This window comes from Sinocyclocheilus rhinocerous, unplaced genomic scaffold (assembly GCF_001515625.1).
Source record: "Sinocyclocheilus rhinocerous isolate Xijiao unplaced genomic scaffold, SAMN03320098_v1.1 scaffold2561, whole genome shotgun sequence".
Taxonomy (NCBI): domain Eukaryota; kingdom Metazoa; phylum Chordata; class Actinopteri; order Cypriniformes; family Cyprinidae; genus Sinocyclocheilus; species Sinocyclocheilus rhinocerous.
This window is the reverse complement of record NW_015660886.1, coordinates 50,638-68,118: the sequence shown is the minus strand read 5'-3', so window position 1 is coordinate 68,118 and position 17,481 is coordinate 50,638. Positions and strand designations below refer to the sequence as shown.

The following is a 17,481-nucleotide window of genomic DNA, read 5'->3' as shown; positions in this document are numbered from 1 at the left end:
CCCGCAGTTGATTTTGATGTTCTAGGTATTATCAAATTGCTAGAGTTTTGAGAACGCAGTGGACGTGGAGGACTATAATGTAACAAGAGCTCGTTCAAATACTGAGGTGCTAAACCATTCAGGGCTTTATAAGTAATTAGCAAGATCTTAAAATCTATACGATGTTTAATAGGTAGCCAGTGCAGTGTTGACAGAACCGGGCTAATATGGTCATACTTCCTGGTTCTAGTAAGAACTCTAGCTGCTGCATTTTTTTAAATTTTTTTTTGTGATCAACTTTTTATTTTCTCCAAATCAACAAAACAACATCCACTCAAACAAACAACAGGGAGGGGGGAGCAACAGACACACCATCAACAATTTCAATTTCAATTTGTAGTAAAAAGCACAAACAGAATTCCCTCTATGGATGACTTTGAAATGGATAAGACGATGAGCCAAGTTTTTAGAAGTTAAGATTAGATTAGACCACACCCTCTCCCAGTCGACCGATAAATCAAAATCTGTTAATTCACGATTCCAGATAGATTTAATAGAAAGAGACTTTGCAGTGTGATCATTAAGTTTACTATATATTAAAGAAACAGATGGCCGACCAGAGGGTGGTGCGATCCAATCCCATATAGAATGAGAGGAAATAGGGGATGCCCAGGGAACTCCATAGGCCTTGAGAGCAGAGCGTAACTGAAAAAAGACAAAATATGATGATGCTGGTAAACAAAACTTAGTTCTTGAAGTGAGCAGTCCCTGGTTATCATATAAGTCACCGCATGTGTTTATGCCCAATGTAGACCAAGAGGGCTGGACAAATGGCCGATTTCAACATAAAAATTAAAGTTGTGCCATAAGGGTGTGTTTTTACAAAATTTGAAAGGTCCTCCCATCAGACGTTCCACCCTTTTTAGAAAAAAAAGTGAAGTCCTTAGATGTAGTATTCTGGATTCTCCAAAGATCGATTACATTAGTGATAAATTTATTCAATAACTTAGAGGAAGGTTAGCTGTAGTATCAGGGTGATATTTATCCAGTGCAGGATTTATAACAGCATTAAAATCACCACCCATCACTAAAGGACAATCAATCTGCTCAAGTAATGTATTGGAAATATTTGTGAAAAATATTTATGCGTTAACACAACACAAAAACTACCCAAGACTAAAAAAACAAAAAACAAATATGACCCAATAGCTTCATCCCAGTGTTTTGGTAAATAAATAAATAAACCACCATTTTACAGAGTGTATCTGTAGTAAGTTGGATAGTTATGGCAAGACAATGGAGTTGGGGTTCCTTTCCGAAGCAGATTTCCTACAGAAAATGCGCACAAAGCAATTATTTACCATACAGGCAAAACTTATGTACAATTATAGTAATGAGTCCTTTTGGGTGTGCAGCAAACAAAACGCATATTTCATTTCCATTATGGGCTAATAATAGTAGTAGTGGACTGTAACAAAGTTGCTACTGTAGTAGTAATTTGTACTTGTCCTTTTACTCAAGTAATTTTGAAAATGAATAGGCCTACTTATAATTTTACTGGAGTAATATTTTATTGGTGTCTCTGTACTTTTACTCAAGACAAGTACTTGATTTGTGGGCCACAACCTGATTATTATAGTGACTATTTGCATATAACGGTTCAGTAGTAGTTATTTCATAGTTATTTTTCTTGAACCTTAACTAGTAGATAATTAATAGTAGTTCTTCAGGAGGTATGACAGAATACATTAGTTATTGATTAGCTAACTGTTACTTAAGACAATCATAAAATTGTATTACATACTGATTAGTTAACACATCTTCCTTAGTAGTTAACAGTACTGAGTTAAGTGTTAATGAATAGTTAGCTGTTAGTTCTTCAATAAATTCTTATTAGTTATGCAGTATGTAAGAAACAGTATTCTAAAGTGTTACCGTTGTTTTGAAAACGTGCCACATCGCATTGTTTTAAATGGGACTCTTGTATCAGGGCACAGGAAATCGATTTACGGTGCAAATATTCTAATATCCGGGTACGCTTAATAGGAGAATTTAGGCCATTCACATTCAGTGATAAGATATTCAGAACATGCATTGTGTGCTCGCAATGCCAAGATTCTGTCTAAGTGAAGAGAAACAAAAGCAATGCCATACTGCCAGTGACATGTAAACATTAGTATGTATCCTAGATACCAATCCACCAAGATGCATAGTCCTTTTAAAAGAAAAGCAGAATAAATAAAAGTATTGATGTCTGTTGAAGGACATAAAAAAGAAAGAAAAAAAAACAAGAACAAGGAATGACAAACAACTGTGCATAAAAACCAAAGCAGACCGCACATTACAGAGAGTGTAGGTCTGCATAAACAACAGAAACAAATGTTGATGCGTGACCAGTCCACTTCAACGCAAGACATGTCCCCAAAAGGCCCACTGAGCCAAAAGCGTAGTGATTGAACCTGCTCTCCATCAGCCCGAAGAATAATAATAATAATAAATAAAAAGAAAGAAAAATAAATCATTATTATTTACCAATCAGCGGATGAACGTACCGGGCAGGGGCAAGATTCCAAAAAGAAATTAACCAGTGTCCATGGCCACCTTGTTATTGTCCTCTTCAGGGCAGTTAGGATCACCACAGACCTCATCGTTAATTTTCCCTCGTTGAGCTGAGAGGATGGAGACGGTAACCGACGCCTTCCCGCTGCTTTGTAGCGCTGCAGAATGTGTCTTCAGTGACAGTTAAGTAACAAAATCCTCCGCCTTTAGAGGAGAGTCGAACATCAACTGCTCACCTTTGTGCCGTAGTTAACCCTAACCCTAACCCACCGATTCTACATCACTGTCTGTTTAGCCCCGCCCACATATTCTACATCACTGTCTGTTTAGCCCCGCCCACATATTCTACATCACTGCCTGTTTAGCCCCACCCACCGATTCTACATCACTGTCTGTTTAGCCCCGCCCACATATTCTACATCACTGCCTGTTTAGCCCCACCCACCGATTCTACATCACTGTTTGTTTAGCCCCACCCACCGATTCTAAATCACTGTCTGTTTAGCCCCGCCCACAGATTCTACATCACTGTCTGTTTAGCCCCTAATTTTTGTGGTAATAGAAAAAGACCTAAGTAAACAATAGCCTTTAAAATACTTAGCATTGAGGCAATAATAGCTAGTTAAAATAAACTCAGAATTGTCAGAAAAGTCAGAATTGCCAGTTTGTATCAGGAAATTCTAAGGAAAAAAAGTCAGAATTGCGAGATGTAAAGACGCTCCGCGCATGTAAATGTTCGTGTGGAGCAGCATTTACTGTGAACGAAGCCGCTCTGATTTGCACGTATGTCACCTACATGCATGTAAATAATTAAAGCACATATACTATATTAAACCTGCATTGCATATATTTATTTAATTGAATTGTAGTGTTTGTGAATTCACAACAGCATGCTTTATTATGATTTTTAAATTTGTTTAATGCATCATGCAGCCTTGGAAAACGGTCTAATAATGCGTTTCAAGGATTCTCGTCCGTGGAATGCGCCATTTCCGGTATTTTGCCGGTTACTTGACACGGGCAAAATAATCGAGGATTTTTTTAAATCGAGTATTCGAATAGTATCAAGGAGTTGTGACAGCCCTTTTTACAACTGCGTTTTTGTTTGTACAGCAACAATACTACAAGTGAACTCACATGTATACTGATAGTTTATTAAATAGTAGTTAAATAGCACATTATCTACTATATGAAAGTACACTTTGAAGTATACTTGTAGTTTACTATTTATATATTATTTTTGCACTAAGAATACCAGTGGTTCTTAATTCCAGTCCTTGAGACCCACTGCTCTGCACATTTTGTATGCCTCCCTTATTTAACGCACCTGATTCAGATCATCAGCTCATTTGGAGAGAGATCCATGAACTGAACCGAGTGTGTCAGATAAGAGACACATACAAAATGTGCAGAGCAGTGGGTCCTGAGGACTGGAGTTGAGAACCACTGAAGTATACTACAACGTTCCTATTTATGTATTAATTTTGATACTTTAAGTAGATTTAAAGTCAATTCCTGTGTTCACGTTCACATTAGGGGTGGGAATCTTTAGGCACCTCACGATCCAATCCGGAGTCATGATCTGATTACAAAACGATTCTTGACATTTTTCTTTTTTTTATTAAGTAGTTTACAGACTTTAAAAAAATCTTTAAATATTTTTTAATCGTGATGCATCAATTTTATCCCACCTCTAATTAACATACTCAACTAATCGGTTTTCTTTTTTAAATCAACATTTTCAAACAAATGTGACCCGTGCTGACAAAATGAGTCAGAATGCGCAAATTGTTCAAAAATGAGTTATTTTTATTTTCATTACCCATTAAAATACCTTCAAAATGATATATGGCTTGCTGGAATCGGACAAAAATTGACTGAGCTACAGCCGTTTGAAGGCGATAGAGTCAGCAGATCTGATTTAGAGAAAAATCGAGTTAAAGATTCCAAAGCAAAATCACCAAGCAACGTTGCATATTTTCCTCCAATTCTTTTCTTAATAATAATTACTATATTATTAATCACAATATACACTGAACAAAATTAAAAACGCAACACTTTTGTTTTTGCCCCCATTTTTCATGAGCTGAACTCAAAGATCTAAGACTTTTTCTATGTACACAAAAGGCCTATTTCTCTCAAATATTGTTCACAAATCTGTCTAAATCTGTGTTAGTGAGCACTTCTCCTTTGCCAAGATAATCCATCCACCTCACAGGTGAGGCATATCAAGATGCTGATTAGACAGAATGATTATTGCACAGGTGTGCTGAAAAATGGGGGCAAAAACAAAAGTGTTGCGTTTATAATTTTGTTCAGTGTATGTTCACTAATGCGAATTTTTAACTCACGATTGTCAATCACTCCATCACAATCACACAATCATAATTTTAACAGCATCTTTCCACACCTTAGGTAAAGACTTATTAAAAATATAAGTAAAAACAGGACTCAATTATTTTACACATTTTAAGCAAACGTCCACAGATATTACCAGGCCCACCACTCTTGTTTACCCGTATTGAAAGGAAAGCCTCATCATTTTGATCTATATCAAAGTGCTGATTATTCTTAAGTTTATCACTCAGTTCCTGAATTTCATTACTAAAATCAAAGATATCGAAACGATTATATAAACAATTAAGTGCATCAGCAAAATCAGCATCTGAATTAAACCCTTCCAGAGTAACCTGGCTGCTATTCTGCACATTCTGAAGGCCTGTTATAGTTTTCAAACTAGCCCAGGCTGAGATTCATGACTGTAGCTCCACAGTTTGATCTTCATCAAGAATCTGCTGAAGATTCACAGAGTCTCCTGATCTTTGATCTTCATCAAGAATCTGCTGGAGATTCACAGAGTCTCCTGATCTTTGAAAAATGGGGGCAAAAACAAAAGTGTTGCGTTTATAATTTTGTTCAGTGTATGTTCACTAATGCGAATTTTTAACTCACGATTGTCAATCACTCCATCACAATCACACAATCATAATTTTAACAGCATCTTTCCACACCTTAGGTAAAGACTTATTAAAAATATAAGTAAAAACAGGACTCAATTATTTTACACATTTTAAGCAAACGTCCACAGATATTACCAGGCCCACCACTCTTGTTTACCCGTATTGAAAGGAAAGCCTCATCATTTTGATTAATATCAAAGTGCTGATTATTCTTAAGTTTATCACTCAGTTCCTGAATTTCATTACTAAAATCAAAGATATCGAAACGATTATATAAACAATTAAGTGCATCAGCAAAATCAGCATCTGAATTAAACCCTTCCAGAGTAACCTGGCTGCTATTCTGCACATTCTGAAGGCCTGTTATAGTTTTCAAACTAGCCCAGGCTGAGATTCATGACTGTAGCTCCACAGTTTGATCTTCATCAAGAATCTGCTGGAGATTCACAGAGTCTCCTGATCTTCTCCTCAGAGTTTCTACAGGTGTATAACGGCATACTGAAGCTGTTTTCTTCTCAAACCTTTACTAATATCATAACAAGTATTTCTGTACTTATGTGATGGATATAACTGTAGAGTTACATTTCATTACCATTTGGAGGAAATTATTCTAACAATTTTTATGTAAGTTTTTTGATTCTGACAAAATCAATCGTTTTAAACCCATCAGTGTAATTCTTTAGTGACAGCCATTTAATATTATGCAATTATATTATAAGGGAATATGCAATAATGCAATTATATATATATATATACACACACACACACACACACACACACATATATATATATATTATGTAATTATTCAATTATATATAATATAATGTAATTTTATTTATTGCCCTTATATTCTGTGCAGAAATTGAGATTGAATAAGATGGTTATATACATAATGACAAAGGTTCAGTTTTAGTCAATAAATTAAAGAGTAGATCTCACTGCTACCACAAACTAAATTATTAACAACAGATTCTTAATGACTTTGAAATATTCAACAGTTCTTTCAAATCCTTTGTAATATAAAGATGAATATACTTTACTTTTTTCATGATTTAGAGTTTAACAAATGCTCAGTAGTTGTTATAATTGCGATCACTTCACACTTGCTTATATTTAATACTAAATATTGTAGAAACTTAATCTGCTGTAAAGTTGCTTTGCAACGATTTGTATCGTGAAAAGCGCCGTACAAATAAACTTGAATTGAATTGAATTTACATATAAGCCAGAAGCTTTTGACAAAAATATCAGTGGTATTGATAGCTTTGGAAATCTGTGATTTATCCTTTAAATCAATCCATTATCTGACCGTTTGAATGTGTGTGTTTTTTCTGAATGTGAATTTGTATTATTATTTTTAGTGTGTGAGCGGGACTTTTATTTTGGTGAGGCGACGTGACGTCATAAGTCTGCGCCACACTCCTGCATCTGAGATTCTGCTGAAGAAAGGTTTGTTTTTAATCGTTTAAAGTGTTTAAACTAAAATAATTCGCTCTGACAATTATATAGAGAACTGTGAAATGTTTAACTGCTTAATGAATGTAATGTTTCTAACAACAATAATTAACAGTTTTTGTGAGTAAACATGAGTAACAGAAAACGTGCGTCTCATTTAAACACGCTGTTTGCTCGCTGGCGAGTCATGATACACAAATACAGCTTTAAACAAAAAAAGCCTTGATTTCAAGTTGTTAAGATTCTAAATAATTTGCGTTCTTTTATTAATTTGCAGTGCTAGTTTTGAGTGTTATTGTGTAATCAGGTCATTAACTCCCACTCTGACTCTATCTCCCTTACTAGTGCGCTGACTCCCTTACTAGTGAGCTGACTACTGAACTAGTGCGCTGACTACTGAACTAGTGCGCTGACTCCCTTACTAGTGAGCTGACTACTGATCTAGTGCGCTGACTACTGAACTAGTGCGCTGACTCCCTTACTAGTGCGCTGACTACTGAACTAGTGCGCTGACTCCCTTACTAGTGAGCTGACTACTGAACTAGTGCGCTGACTACTGAACTAGGGAGCTGACTCCCTTACTAGTGAGCTGATTGAGACGCACCCAGAGATATAGTTTGGGTTTATTTTTCTTTCTGATCCACGAGACACACAGTTATAAAGATGGTGTTTATTAAAGAGGAGAGTGAAGACGTGAGGATTGAAGAAGCTTTCAAACAAGAAGATCCTGAGGAACAAACAGGTTAGTTTCTTCAATCGTTCTGTGTCATTAATCTCTTAATCTCTGTTATTTGTCTCGTTATTTTGTCACTTATTAAATGATGATAAACTGTAAATAGCCAAAACAAAACAAGTATTTTTGGTAACATTAAACCCAGTATATACTTCAGAATTAAAAACAATGAAATCATTCATTTATATCACATAGTTTTGCAACTGTATTTAAAAGTACACTTGCAAAAAGCTAATTGAATGTGAGTGAGATTTGTTGTCTATAATTGATTTTTTTTTTTCATCCTCAAAAATCACTTTATTAATTCAGGGTCTTGTAAACATCACTTTCTTTCCAGATGCACTGATTAAGACTATGGAAGAATATTCAGGGCAGTTTTCAAAAGGAATTGCAAATTGTATTTTCAATTGTGTTTTCTATATGTGGACGCATAAATTATGACAATTCAAATGTAATTGTAAATCTTGCATTACCGTTTGCATTTTCGCTTTCGCGAACGCACAGTGACTGCCACATTTCAAATGAAAAAGCAAAGTCCATTTGCAACTGTATTTCCCATGTCTTACGAGTTATGAGCTAGAGGTCTGCATTCCGCTACCGCGTTTTATTCTGGAATTTAATCCCGCGGAGAAAAAAATCTGGTCAAGTCCCGCGGGATTAAATTCCAGAATAAAACGCGGTAGCGGTCGGTAACTCTGGTGTAATTTGAACGGGAGCGGGCGGTCTAACAATATCCCGTTCCCCATGTCCATTCAGAACAGCATATCTGCGCTTTATTCTTATTGACCACCGATACAGACTGCACTCAGACTGTTATGCACGCACTGCACGCATGCTTTCAGCATCACGCGTGTTATTTGCGGGGTCTGTGCGCAGCATGTGCATAACGATGCTCAGAGCAGGCTGTACTGGTGGTAAATATACGGCCCTCAGACAGAACAGGCAGGTTGTCGATGAGTGACCGAGCAGAATAAGGATGGAGCAAAGTGTGGATGCGCTGTCCTTGAAGGACGTTAAACTCGGTTTTGTTTATATTTTGCAATTTTAAATGAAAGATGTCGTATTTATTTATTTTTCTCTGCGACACTTTTTTCCTATTGTGTTGTCAATGTTAAACGAATTGTATCCTGACAAGACGAATAAAAATAAGAGATACAATTTTTGTACAACATTTTTATTTTCTCTGCCACTTTTTTTCCTACGGTGTTGCATAAAATATTAAACGAATTTCATGTCTTAAGATAATTCATATAAATTCAAGTCAAAGTCAATAAATTCAAGACTCTTGACAAGACGAATAAAATGACATACAATTTTGTGCAGACTACAATTTTATTTGTCAGCCTATCTCTCTTTCTTTCAGTAGTGCAAATTTAAATGTGAGATTCTGGAAACGAGATCTAAATTTAGCAGGAACGGTCGGGTCGGGAAGAAAATTATTCTAAGCGGCCAGCGGGTGAACAAAGAGTGAATATATAGCGGGAGCGGGTGGGAGCTGCATTTGAGGTAAAAAAGACAGAATTAAAGAAATGAAGCCAAGAAGGTTGTCTGTTAGTTCACACAGGCACGAACTGATTGGCAGCTGCCTTTAGCGGAGCCTTTACCGATTACCTCCATTGATCAAAGATTCGGCACGATCTTCTGTGAGTGACGTCACCTCCCAATACAAACACGCCCCCTAGTATAGTCCCGCCCCTCACATTGATTGACAGCTTTCTCTGTAGACATCGGAAATTCAAATGCAAAAGGAATTGCGATTCCATTTGAGTTTTGGCAGGTTACATGCAGGACTCCGAGAGAGTGAAAAAGCAAATGTGGTAATTAATATTGCTATTTAAATATGACAGGCTCATAACTCGTAAGACATGGGAAATACAGTTGCAAATGGACTTTGCTTTTTCATTTGAAATGTGGCAGTCACTGTGCATTCGCGGAAGCGAATATGCAAACGGTAATGCAAGAGTTGCAATTGCATTTGGATTATGTCACAATTTATGCGTCCACATATAGAAAACACAATTGAAAATACAATTTACAATTCCTTTTGAAAACTGCCCTGAATATTCTTCCATATAAAACACCTTTACGCCCCCAAATCCAACCTTTTAAAAGGAAATGAGACTGAAAAACATTTCCTCCTTTTGAGAAGGAAATGTAATTAATACTGTTTTTGTTTGTCACATTTTCCTGTGATGCACATGGAAGCTGACAATATTCAAAACGTCTTCTAGTCTGTTACAGTCTGTCTTCTGCCTGAATGGCAGGTTTGAGGTCTGTCTGTAAGTAAGCAGTTCTCCTGGGTCAGTCTGTGGGTTATAGTCCTGCACTGTTTTCTGGATCCCGCTCGCGCTGAATTTCTGACCATTGCCTGTTCCTGCAATCTGTGTGTTTCACTCCTGCAGCTCCCACAATGTGGGTCATTCCTGATTTTCTGTGCCTTTCAGTCGTCATAAAATGTAGAAAATCAAACAGTTTTTAAAATAACTTTTGTGTAATCATGATAGGGAGATGTTAAACATCAGAAAAGCACTGAACAGCAGGAATGGCCCGTGTGTGTTTACTACAGCTTGTAGAGATTTACACAAATGTTAGGGCTAAAGCAGGAGAGACCAGTCCTGCTCCTGTTATTATCAAGTGTTCCTGAACCAGTGCTGCCTTAATGCTGTTCGATTTGAGCGCTGCCTTTGACAGCCTAGATCTTGTCATTTTAATAGAACATCATTGAATGTAGCCCTTTGGGGTTCATTTATTCATTTATGATATTTTAGGTTGGGGGTGCTGTTTTTGTTTGTCACATTTTCCTGTGAATGGTCACCACAATGTTAATACAGTCTGTAAAACATGTCAGAACTATGTGAGACACAACAGGGGTATCGATGAGGATGCTTGTTTAAACAAAGCACTCGCATTGATTAAAGAGTGACTGGTTTGTCCACGTATTGCTTTTTTTTCTCTCATTTTTTTTCTGTTGTAATGTATTGGGAAGCCAGAATTTGTATCCATCAACAGAAACATGCATTAGCCGAACTCTAACAAACCATATTACAGATTCACTGTCAGATTTAAGTTGAACCGGTCCTAGTGCATGCCGAACCATGTGTGGAGAACCGTACGGTGCACCCCTAGTATAAACCCACTTCAAACTTTTCTGAACATTTGTCGACTTCTGTCACGTTCTGTCAGTGTTTAATTCATATTCATGGACTATTCATTTGTTTATCTTCAGTTACCTGTTTCCTTTTTTTCTAATTCCCTGACACTAAACAATTGTCATGGATATTCATTTAATGAGCACAACTGTCTGTATTTGGTTTGTCATTGTTTAAGTTCCTTAGATTGATTCATTCATTGTCTGGTATTGTTTGTGTCTACCATGCTGTTTTGTATCCTTGTGCTTTTTTTTTTTTTTTTTTTTTTTTAACTTTGTTTAGTAAATACATTACAATTTGATCTTTTAAATCTTCTTCACCATCATTGGAGCTAAAATGTTACAGAATACCGGACCTAATATTGCCCCAGTGAGAAGTTTTGCTGGGACTAGAAGAGTTGTGCTTGTTATTTTTCAAGATGACTGCAATATTGAGAAATATCATGGATAACAAAGGAATATAGAGGAATTTGTTAACATATGCCACCGAGCAAGGTGTGATGACATCACCCTCATGGAGGGTTTCTGGTGTGGGCTAGATGGCGAAATCCTTCCTGATGTCAGAGGGGAATACCTGCTGGACACTGAAGGAACACAGCAACTTTGCATTGTGGGTAGATGGAGCTTTTTTTAAAATCTTGGGTGAAGCAGAAGAAGCCCCAACTCGCACTTGTCATGCAGCCAAGTCCAGAGCCCAACTAGTGTACCCCCCGCTATATGGATGTGACGCCAGACCCCAGAGCAGATAGGGAGCTTATGCTCACCATGGACAATGAGCCAAAGCCAATGCTCGCAACAGAGCCTGCAGCCACCTCTGGCCCAAAGCCCAAGCCCCACAGTGAGTCTGACCAGGTGTGTGAGTCGGCAACATCCTGTGCCACCATGGGAGTTCTTGTGGAGTTTGAGGGAATAGAGGAAGACCCCACCCACACACACTTCCACCACTGAGGGTGAGCTGTTACTTACCTTTGCTGGTTATTTTGAGGAATTGGATATGGACCTTCTGTTGAATCCCCTGTCCCCAATGGTCCTGTCCAGTGCTTTATCTCCTGGGTCATCTTCATCAACACCACAGGTTCTGTCCAGCATTAAGCCAGTTTCCTGACCTTGTACCAAGTTTGTGTCATCACTACTCCCTCTCAGCCCCGGTCTCCCACCTCCACTGCAAGATTCAGCATCTCCGTCAGACCTGCTGCCACTGGTTCCCTTCACCCCCTGGTCTTTTCCTGTAATACAATGCTGTGTTGATAAGTCTGGACTCTTCCGGTCTCTAGATTCACCCAGTCAAGATGATTCCATGACTCTGCCTCCAGCTTTTGTGCCCATCATTCCATCTCGACTTGTCGGCTCTGTCTAGGCTCCTCTCTACCTCTGCTCTACCAGAGACCCTCTGCTCCTCTGGCTCCATCTTGGTCAGACATCACCCTGCCAGTGTCATGGCGTTATGAACCTTCAGCTAAGCTTCGTATCTCCACCCTCCCTCTGGCTCTCTCTTGGTCCTCCGTCACAACAGCTCTGCCTCAGTCCTCTGGCACTCTGTCTCCACCTCAGATGCTTGTTGCGGTGGCTCTGCCTTGTTTGCCAAAGCAACTAGTGTTGTTCAGCTCCATCAGCTCTGTCTGCACCCTAGTCCCATCTGCCGATGGCTCCATCTCTGTCAGTCATCCACCGGGTGTCATCAGCCAAGTCTCCACCATGGCTCCTTCCTCTTTCATCTCCCCCGTGGACTTTCTGGCTGCTCTCTGAGTCACCACCTGGCTCCTCTTGCTTCTGGCTCCTCCCACCATCACCAACTTGGTTCCTCCCACCATCGTCACTAGTCTCCAGCCCTTGGCCGAGCCCTCATCCACCTCTAGAGCCCCTGCCCTCCCTCCTCAGTTGGATGTGCCTTCCTGGAGGGGGGTGTAACATGTTCTATCAGTGTTAGTTTCATTCTTTTAAAGGTTTAGTTTGTTTGTCTTCCTTTGTTCTAGTTTCCTGCCACTAATCTGTTGTCATGGATGTTAACTAAACAAGCACAGCTGTCTGTCGGCGCTGATAGCCTCATGGGCAATGCACTGATATACAGTGCTGTTGCACTTTGGGCATCCCAAGTTCGAGTTTTGGCTCGTGGACTTTTCCGATCCCATTCCCTTATTTCTGTCCCACTTAGCTTCCTGTCAATTTTAAACTCTCTCAATAAAAATGTGAAAATGCCAAAAATCTTAAAAAATGTCCCTTAGTTTATTTCATTCATTGTCCGGCATTGTTTTGTATCTAATAGCTGTTTCATAACCTTGGGTTTTAGTTTTGAGGGAACTACCTTTTGTAGTTGTTTAGTGGATATAGGAACTAGCATACATGTTGTTGGATTTGATGTTTTACATCTTTTTTCACGGCTGTTGCTTTGTGCCATTAATCTGTTGTTAACTTTTTGTTTCTTTTCACCTTAGACCTGATGCCACTGAAAGAGGAGAGTCAAGAACTGAATGAAATTGAAGAGAAAAATCAGTATGAGAAATGCCATGATTTCATGACTGGGGAAAAATCTTTGAGTTACTCACAGACTCATGAAACAGAAACTAGGAACCTTAAAGTGCAGAAGAAAGTTCACACTGGAGAGAGCCCTTTCACCTGCCAACAGTGTGGAAAAAGTTTCAGTCGAAAGACAAGCCTTAAAGCCCACATGAGAATTCATACTGGAGAGAAGCCTTTCACCTGTAAACAGTGTGGGAAAAGTTTCAATCAAAAGACTAACCTTAAATTCCACATGAGAATTCATACTGGAGAGAAGCCTTTCACCTGTCAACACTGTGGAAAACATTTCAGTCGAAAAGAAAACCTTAAAGTCCACTTAAAAATCCATGCTGGAGAGAAGCCATTCATTTGCTTTCAATGTGGAAAGAGATTTACAGAGAAACATAAACTTAATGCCCACTTAAGAGTTCATACTGGAGAGAAACCTCACACCTGCAAACTGTGTGGGAGGAGCTTCTCAATTAAAGGAAGTCTTACAAGTCACATGAGAGTTCACACTGGAGAGAGACCTTTCACCTGCCAACACTGTGGAAAGAGTTTCACTCGAAAAGAGAGCTTTAAAGTTCACTTGAAAATCCACACTGGAGAAAAGCTGTTCATATGTTCTCAGTGTGGAATGAGATTTACATTGAGACATACCCTTAATAGCCACTTGAGAGTTCACACTGGAGAGAAGCCTTACTCCTGCCAACAGTGTGGGAGGAGCTTTGCACTAAAAGCAAATCTTAAAAATCACCTGAGATTTCACACTGGAGAGAGCCCTTTCACCTGCCAACAGTGTGGAAAGAGTTTCACTCGAAAAGAGAGCCTTAAAGTCCACATGAGAATTCATACTGGAGAGAAGCCTTTCACCTGTCAACGGTGTGGAAAAGGTTTCAGTCGAAAAGAGAGCCTTAAAGTCCACTTAACAATCCATGCTGGAGAGAAGCCATTCATTTGTCCTCGGTGTGGAAATAGATTTACACAGAATAAAACACTTAATGCCCACATGAGAACTCACACTGGAGAGAAGTCTTTCACCTGCAAACTGTGAGAAGAGCTTCACACGAAAATAACATTTAATGTCTCACATGGCAATTCACAATGGAGAGAATCCTTTTGTTTGTGATCAGTGTGGAAAAAGTTTCAGATATAAAGAATGCTTTAATCGTCACATGAGGTTTCACTCAGGAGAGAAATGATTTAGATGTCACAGGTGCCTAATGAGTTTCTCAGACAGGAATGACCTGAAGAATAATGTAAAAATCCACATCATAGAGAAGCCTCACACATGCCCTCACTGTGAAAAGAGTTTCACGAAAAGAGCAAACTGAGAGTCACAAGTATTCATAATTCACATTCATATAAGGAAACCTTAGGATTCACATGAGACTTCACACTGGAGAGAAGCCTTACAAGTGTCCTCAGTTTCACATATCACACAGAACTGAAACCGCATTTGCAAACTCGCTCTGGAAAGAAACGCTGATTTCCACAGTGTGATGACGTTTAGAAAAAGGAAAGATTTCACTCTGGAGAAAGACGATTCACTGTAATAAAACCATCACACTTACACATACATATACATATGAAAAGCCATGTAAATGTCAAATCCTGTTTGTGTGTATCTTTTAGAAATCAGTGCTACTTTCACACCACAGCTGAAAGTGAGCTTCATCTGATTCAAATTTATGTATTATTTTGTATTTGTATTATTATATATATTTTTTTTTTACATCTGTTTCCTTTTTATTCTTCATTTGACCATCTTCTTTGCTATAGTTTCAAATGTTAAGACTATATTTAGACTATGTAGAGGTCTCCATGTCATATATGTTTGATGATCACTTTATTTCATATCAATACTTCTTTTGCTATTTTCTGTTTCTTCTTCGCCTGTGTTTTAATATGTAGATTCTGTACTCTTTTAGAAGATCCACAATAGCACCCCCTACCGTATAACATGAAAACATAGATTGGCAGAAATTTCTATCAATGGTGTGGAAGCGTTGTCACAAATGAAGGAAAATTTATGAATTTGTCTATCGTTTCATCCCTCAGGCTTATAAATAGCAACAACAACAAATGCAATTTTTGATGCATTATGATTATAGGAATATTATCATTATTCAAAGATATTGAATCCTTTTTTTCTGAGTATATAATCTCATACTATGATGTACGCAAACTCTTTATAGTTATGTTTTCTGTTTTTTTGTCATTATGATTGTTCATTATTAAAGATACTACCATCTTTCCCTGAGTTTGTATGTAATTATAAGTTCTGCAGACAAAATAACAAGAACATAAGAAGGACAGGTGCACTAACACCTCATAGCATCAGTAACCTAAACCCTATCTAGTACGTTTTCCTCCATGTTTGCAATGTTTGTAATATCTGCACAAAGGAGACGTCGATCAGCTGCTCAAAGATCTCGAAGACTGTTGATTTTATACTGGAAAAATGTAAGTATTACTACTTAGAAATTAAGATTACCTCAGAATGCATTGTTAGGCTACTCCAACACTTATGAACAATAATAATGATAAATACTGACCAATAATTAAATTAATACCATATGCAATAGCTATGCATGACTACACACTAGACAAATGCAGCCAAGGTGAATACATCTCAATTTTCAGTCAAGTAATGAACTAATGCATAAGTTAATGAAACAATTATATTTTATTTACTGACAATAACAGGAAACATGAATGAGTAAAAGAATAAATAAAAGTAACATTTCAAAAAATAAATACAAGACAACACATGAAACAAAGCTTTATTCAAACTTGTTATAACAATTAGGGAGATCGCTTCCTGTTCCTGTTTGCCGTGCTACAGAGTACGTTTTTAGCCCCGTGTAGCTTTGTTTATCTGTTGAAAATTCTCTTACTATCATTCTCGTTTAAATCGCTAAAATATAATTTTGTTCTCACCATATTTTTTATTTGATCACCAAACTAGTTTGAGATCATCCGCCTTTAATCTTTTAATCTGAACTGCGAGCGCTGCACGTTAGCCTATTAGCTTGTCAATCGCATCTCCATTCGGGTTTCCTACCACTTCTTTTTCTCTCTGTCTCGCTCTTTCTTTTCTCTCATGTTCCGTTTTTTCATGAGTCCATCAACAACTTTGGTGAGTCGGAATTATTCTACAATCACGGTGAGTAATGGCTTCAACTTGCATTGTCACCTGCAACGCATGCCACATGTATAGTTTATCTCTCTCTGTCGGCGACGAGGGACTCACATGTGATAAATGCAGGGAAATAGCTAGGCTGACAGAGAAGATTTCAGAATTAGAGACACGCATCCAAACTTTAATTGAGGACAGTAAGAATGTGAGGGCTCTAGATACGGCTTTGGATGCGACTAGCTCAGGGAGTCCTGTACATTGTTCGGTTCCGGTAACAGAGCCTCCGCAGTGGAAAATAATGTTTTTTGAACCTTAAACCGCATAAACACATTTCATTACACCAAATACACAAAATAATGTTCTTTTTAGCAACATCATATGACCCCTTTAATGAGTAACAATTTAATTTGTGTTCAACAAATAAAAAACAGAAGTAATACGGATAAACAAATGATAAAGCTTGGCTTACTGAATATCAGGTCCCTTTCTGCGAAAGCACTTTTTGTAAATGATATGATCACTGATCATAAACTAGATGTGCTCTGTTTGACAGAAACCTGGCTAAAACCTGATGATTACATTATTTTAAACGAGTCTACCCCCCAAGATTACTGTTATAAACATGATCCAAACCGCGTCCAAAAGGTAAAGGGGGAGGTATTGCTACAATTTATAACAATACTTTCAGTATTTCTCAGAGGGCGGGCTTCAAGTATAACTCGTTTGAAGTAATGGTGCTTCATATTAAACACCCAGACACCCAGAACACCTCAACAACCACCTAGAAACACCCTAGAAACCTCCCAGAAGACCTTAGTGAAAGTGAAAGTGACATGACATGTGGCCAAGTATGGTGACCCATACTCGGAATTAGTGCTCTGCGTTTAACCCATCCAAAGTGCACACACACAGCAGTGAACACACACACACCGTGAACACACACCCGGAGCAGTGGGCAGCCTTTTTTTTTTTTGCTGCGGCGCCCAGGGAGCAGTTGGGGGTTCAGTGC

At 38.2% G+C, this 17,481-nt stretch overlaps 2 protein-coding genes across 2 annotated transcripts in view; one reads left to right on the top strand and one right to left on the bottom strand.

Moving 5' to 3' along the window:
• The window catches only part of LOC107725790 (gastrula zinc finger protein XlCGF52.1-like), a 187,823-nt gene that overhangs the window by 139,991 nt on the left and 30,351 nt on the right, over positions 1-17,481 (bottom strand). The window lies entirely within an intron of this gene.
• On the top strand, positions 6,888-14,979 carry LOC107725795 (gastrula zinc finger protein XlCGF57.1-like). Its single transcript, XM_016535200.1, has 3 exons — positions 6,888-6,947; positions 7,601-7,695; positions 13,267-14,979. The coding sequence occupies exons 2-3, from the start codon at positions 7,617-7,619 to the stop codon at positions 14,382-14,384; spliced, it is 1,197 nt and encodes a 398-aa protein (XP_016390686.1). The 5' UTR covers positions 6,888-6,947; positions 7,601-7,616; the 3' UTR covers positions 14,385-14,979.

Excerpts from the sequence above, each read along its gene's own strand:
- LOC107725795 (XM_016535200.1), top strand. The coding sequence starts at position 7,617 with ATGGTGTTTATTAAAGAGGAGAGTGAAGACGTGAGGATTGAAGAAGCT. Across the intron at positions 7,696-13,266 it reads AGATCCTGAGGAACAAACAG|ACCTGATGCCACTGAAAGAG; the intron begins GTTAGTTTCTTC and ends TTTTCACCTTAG.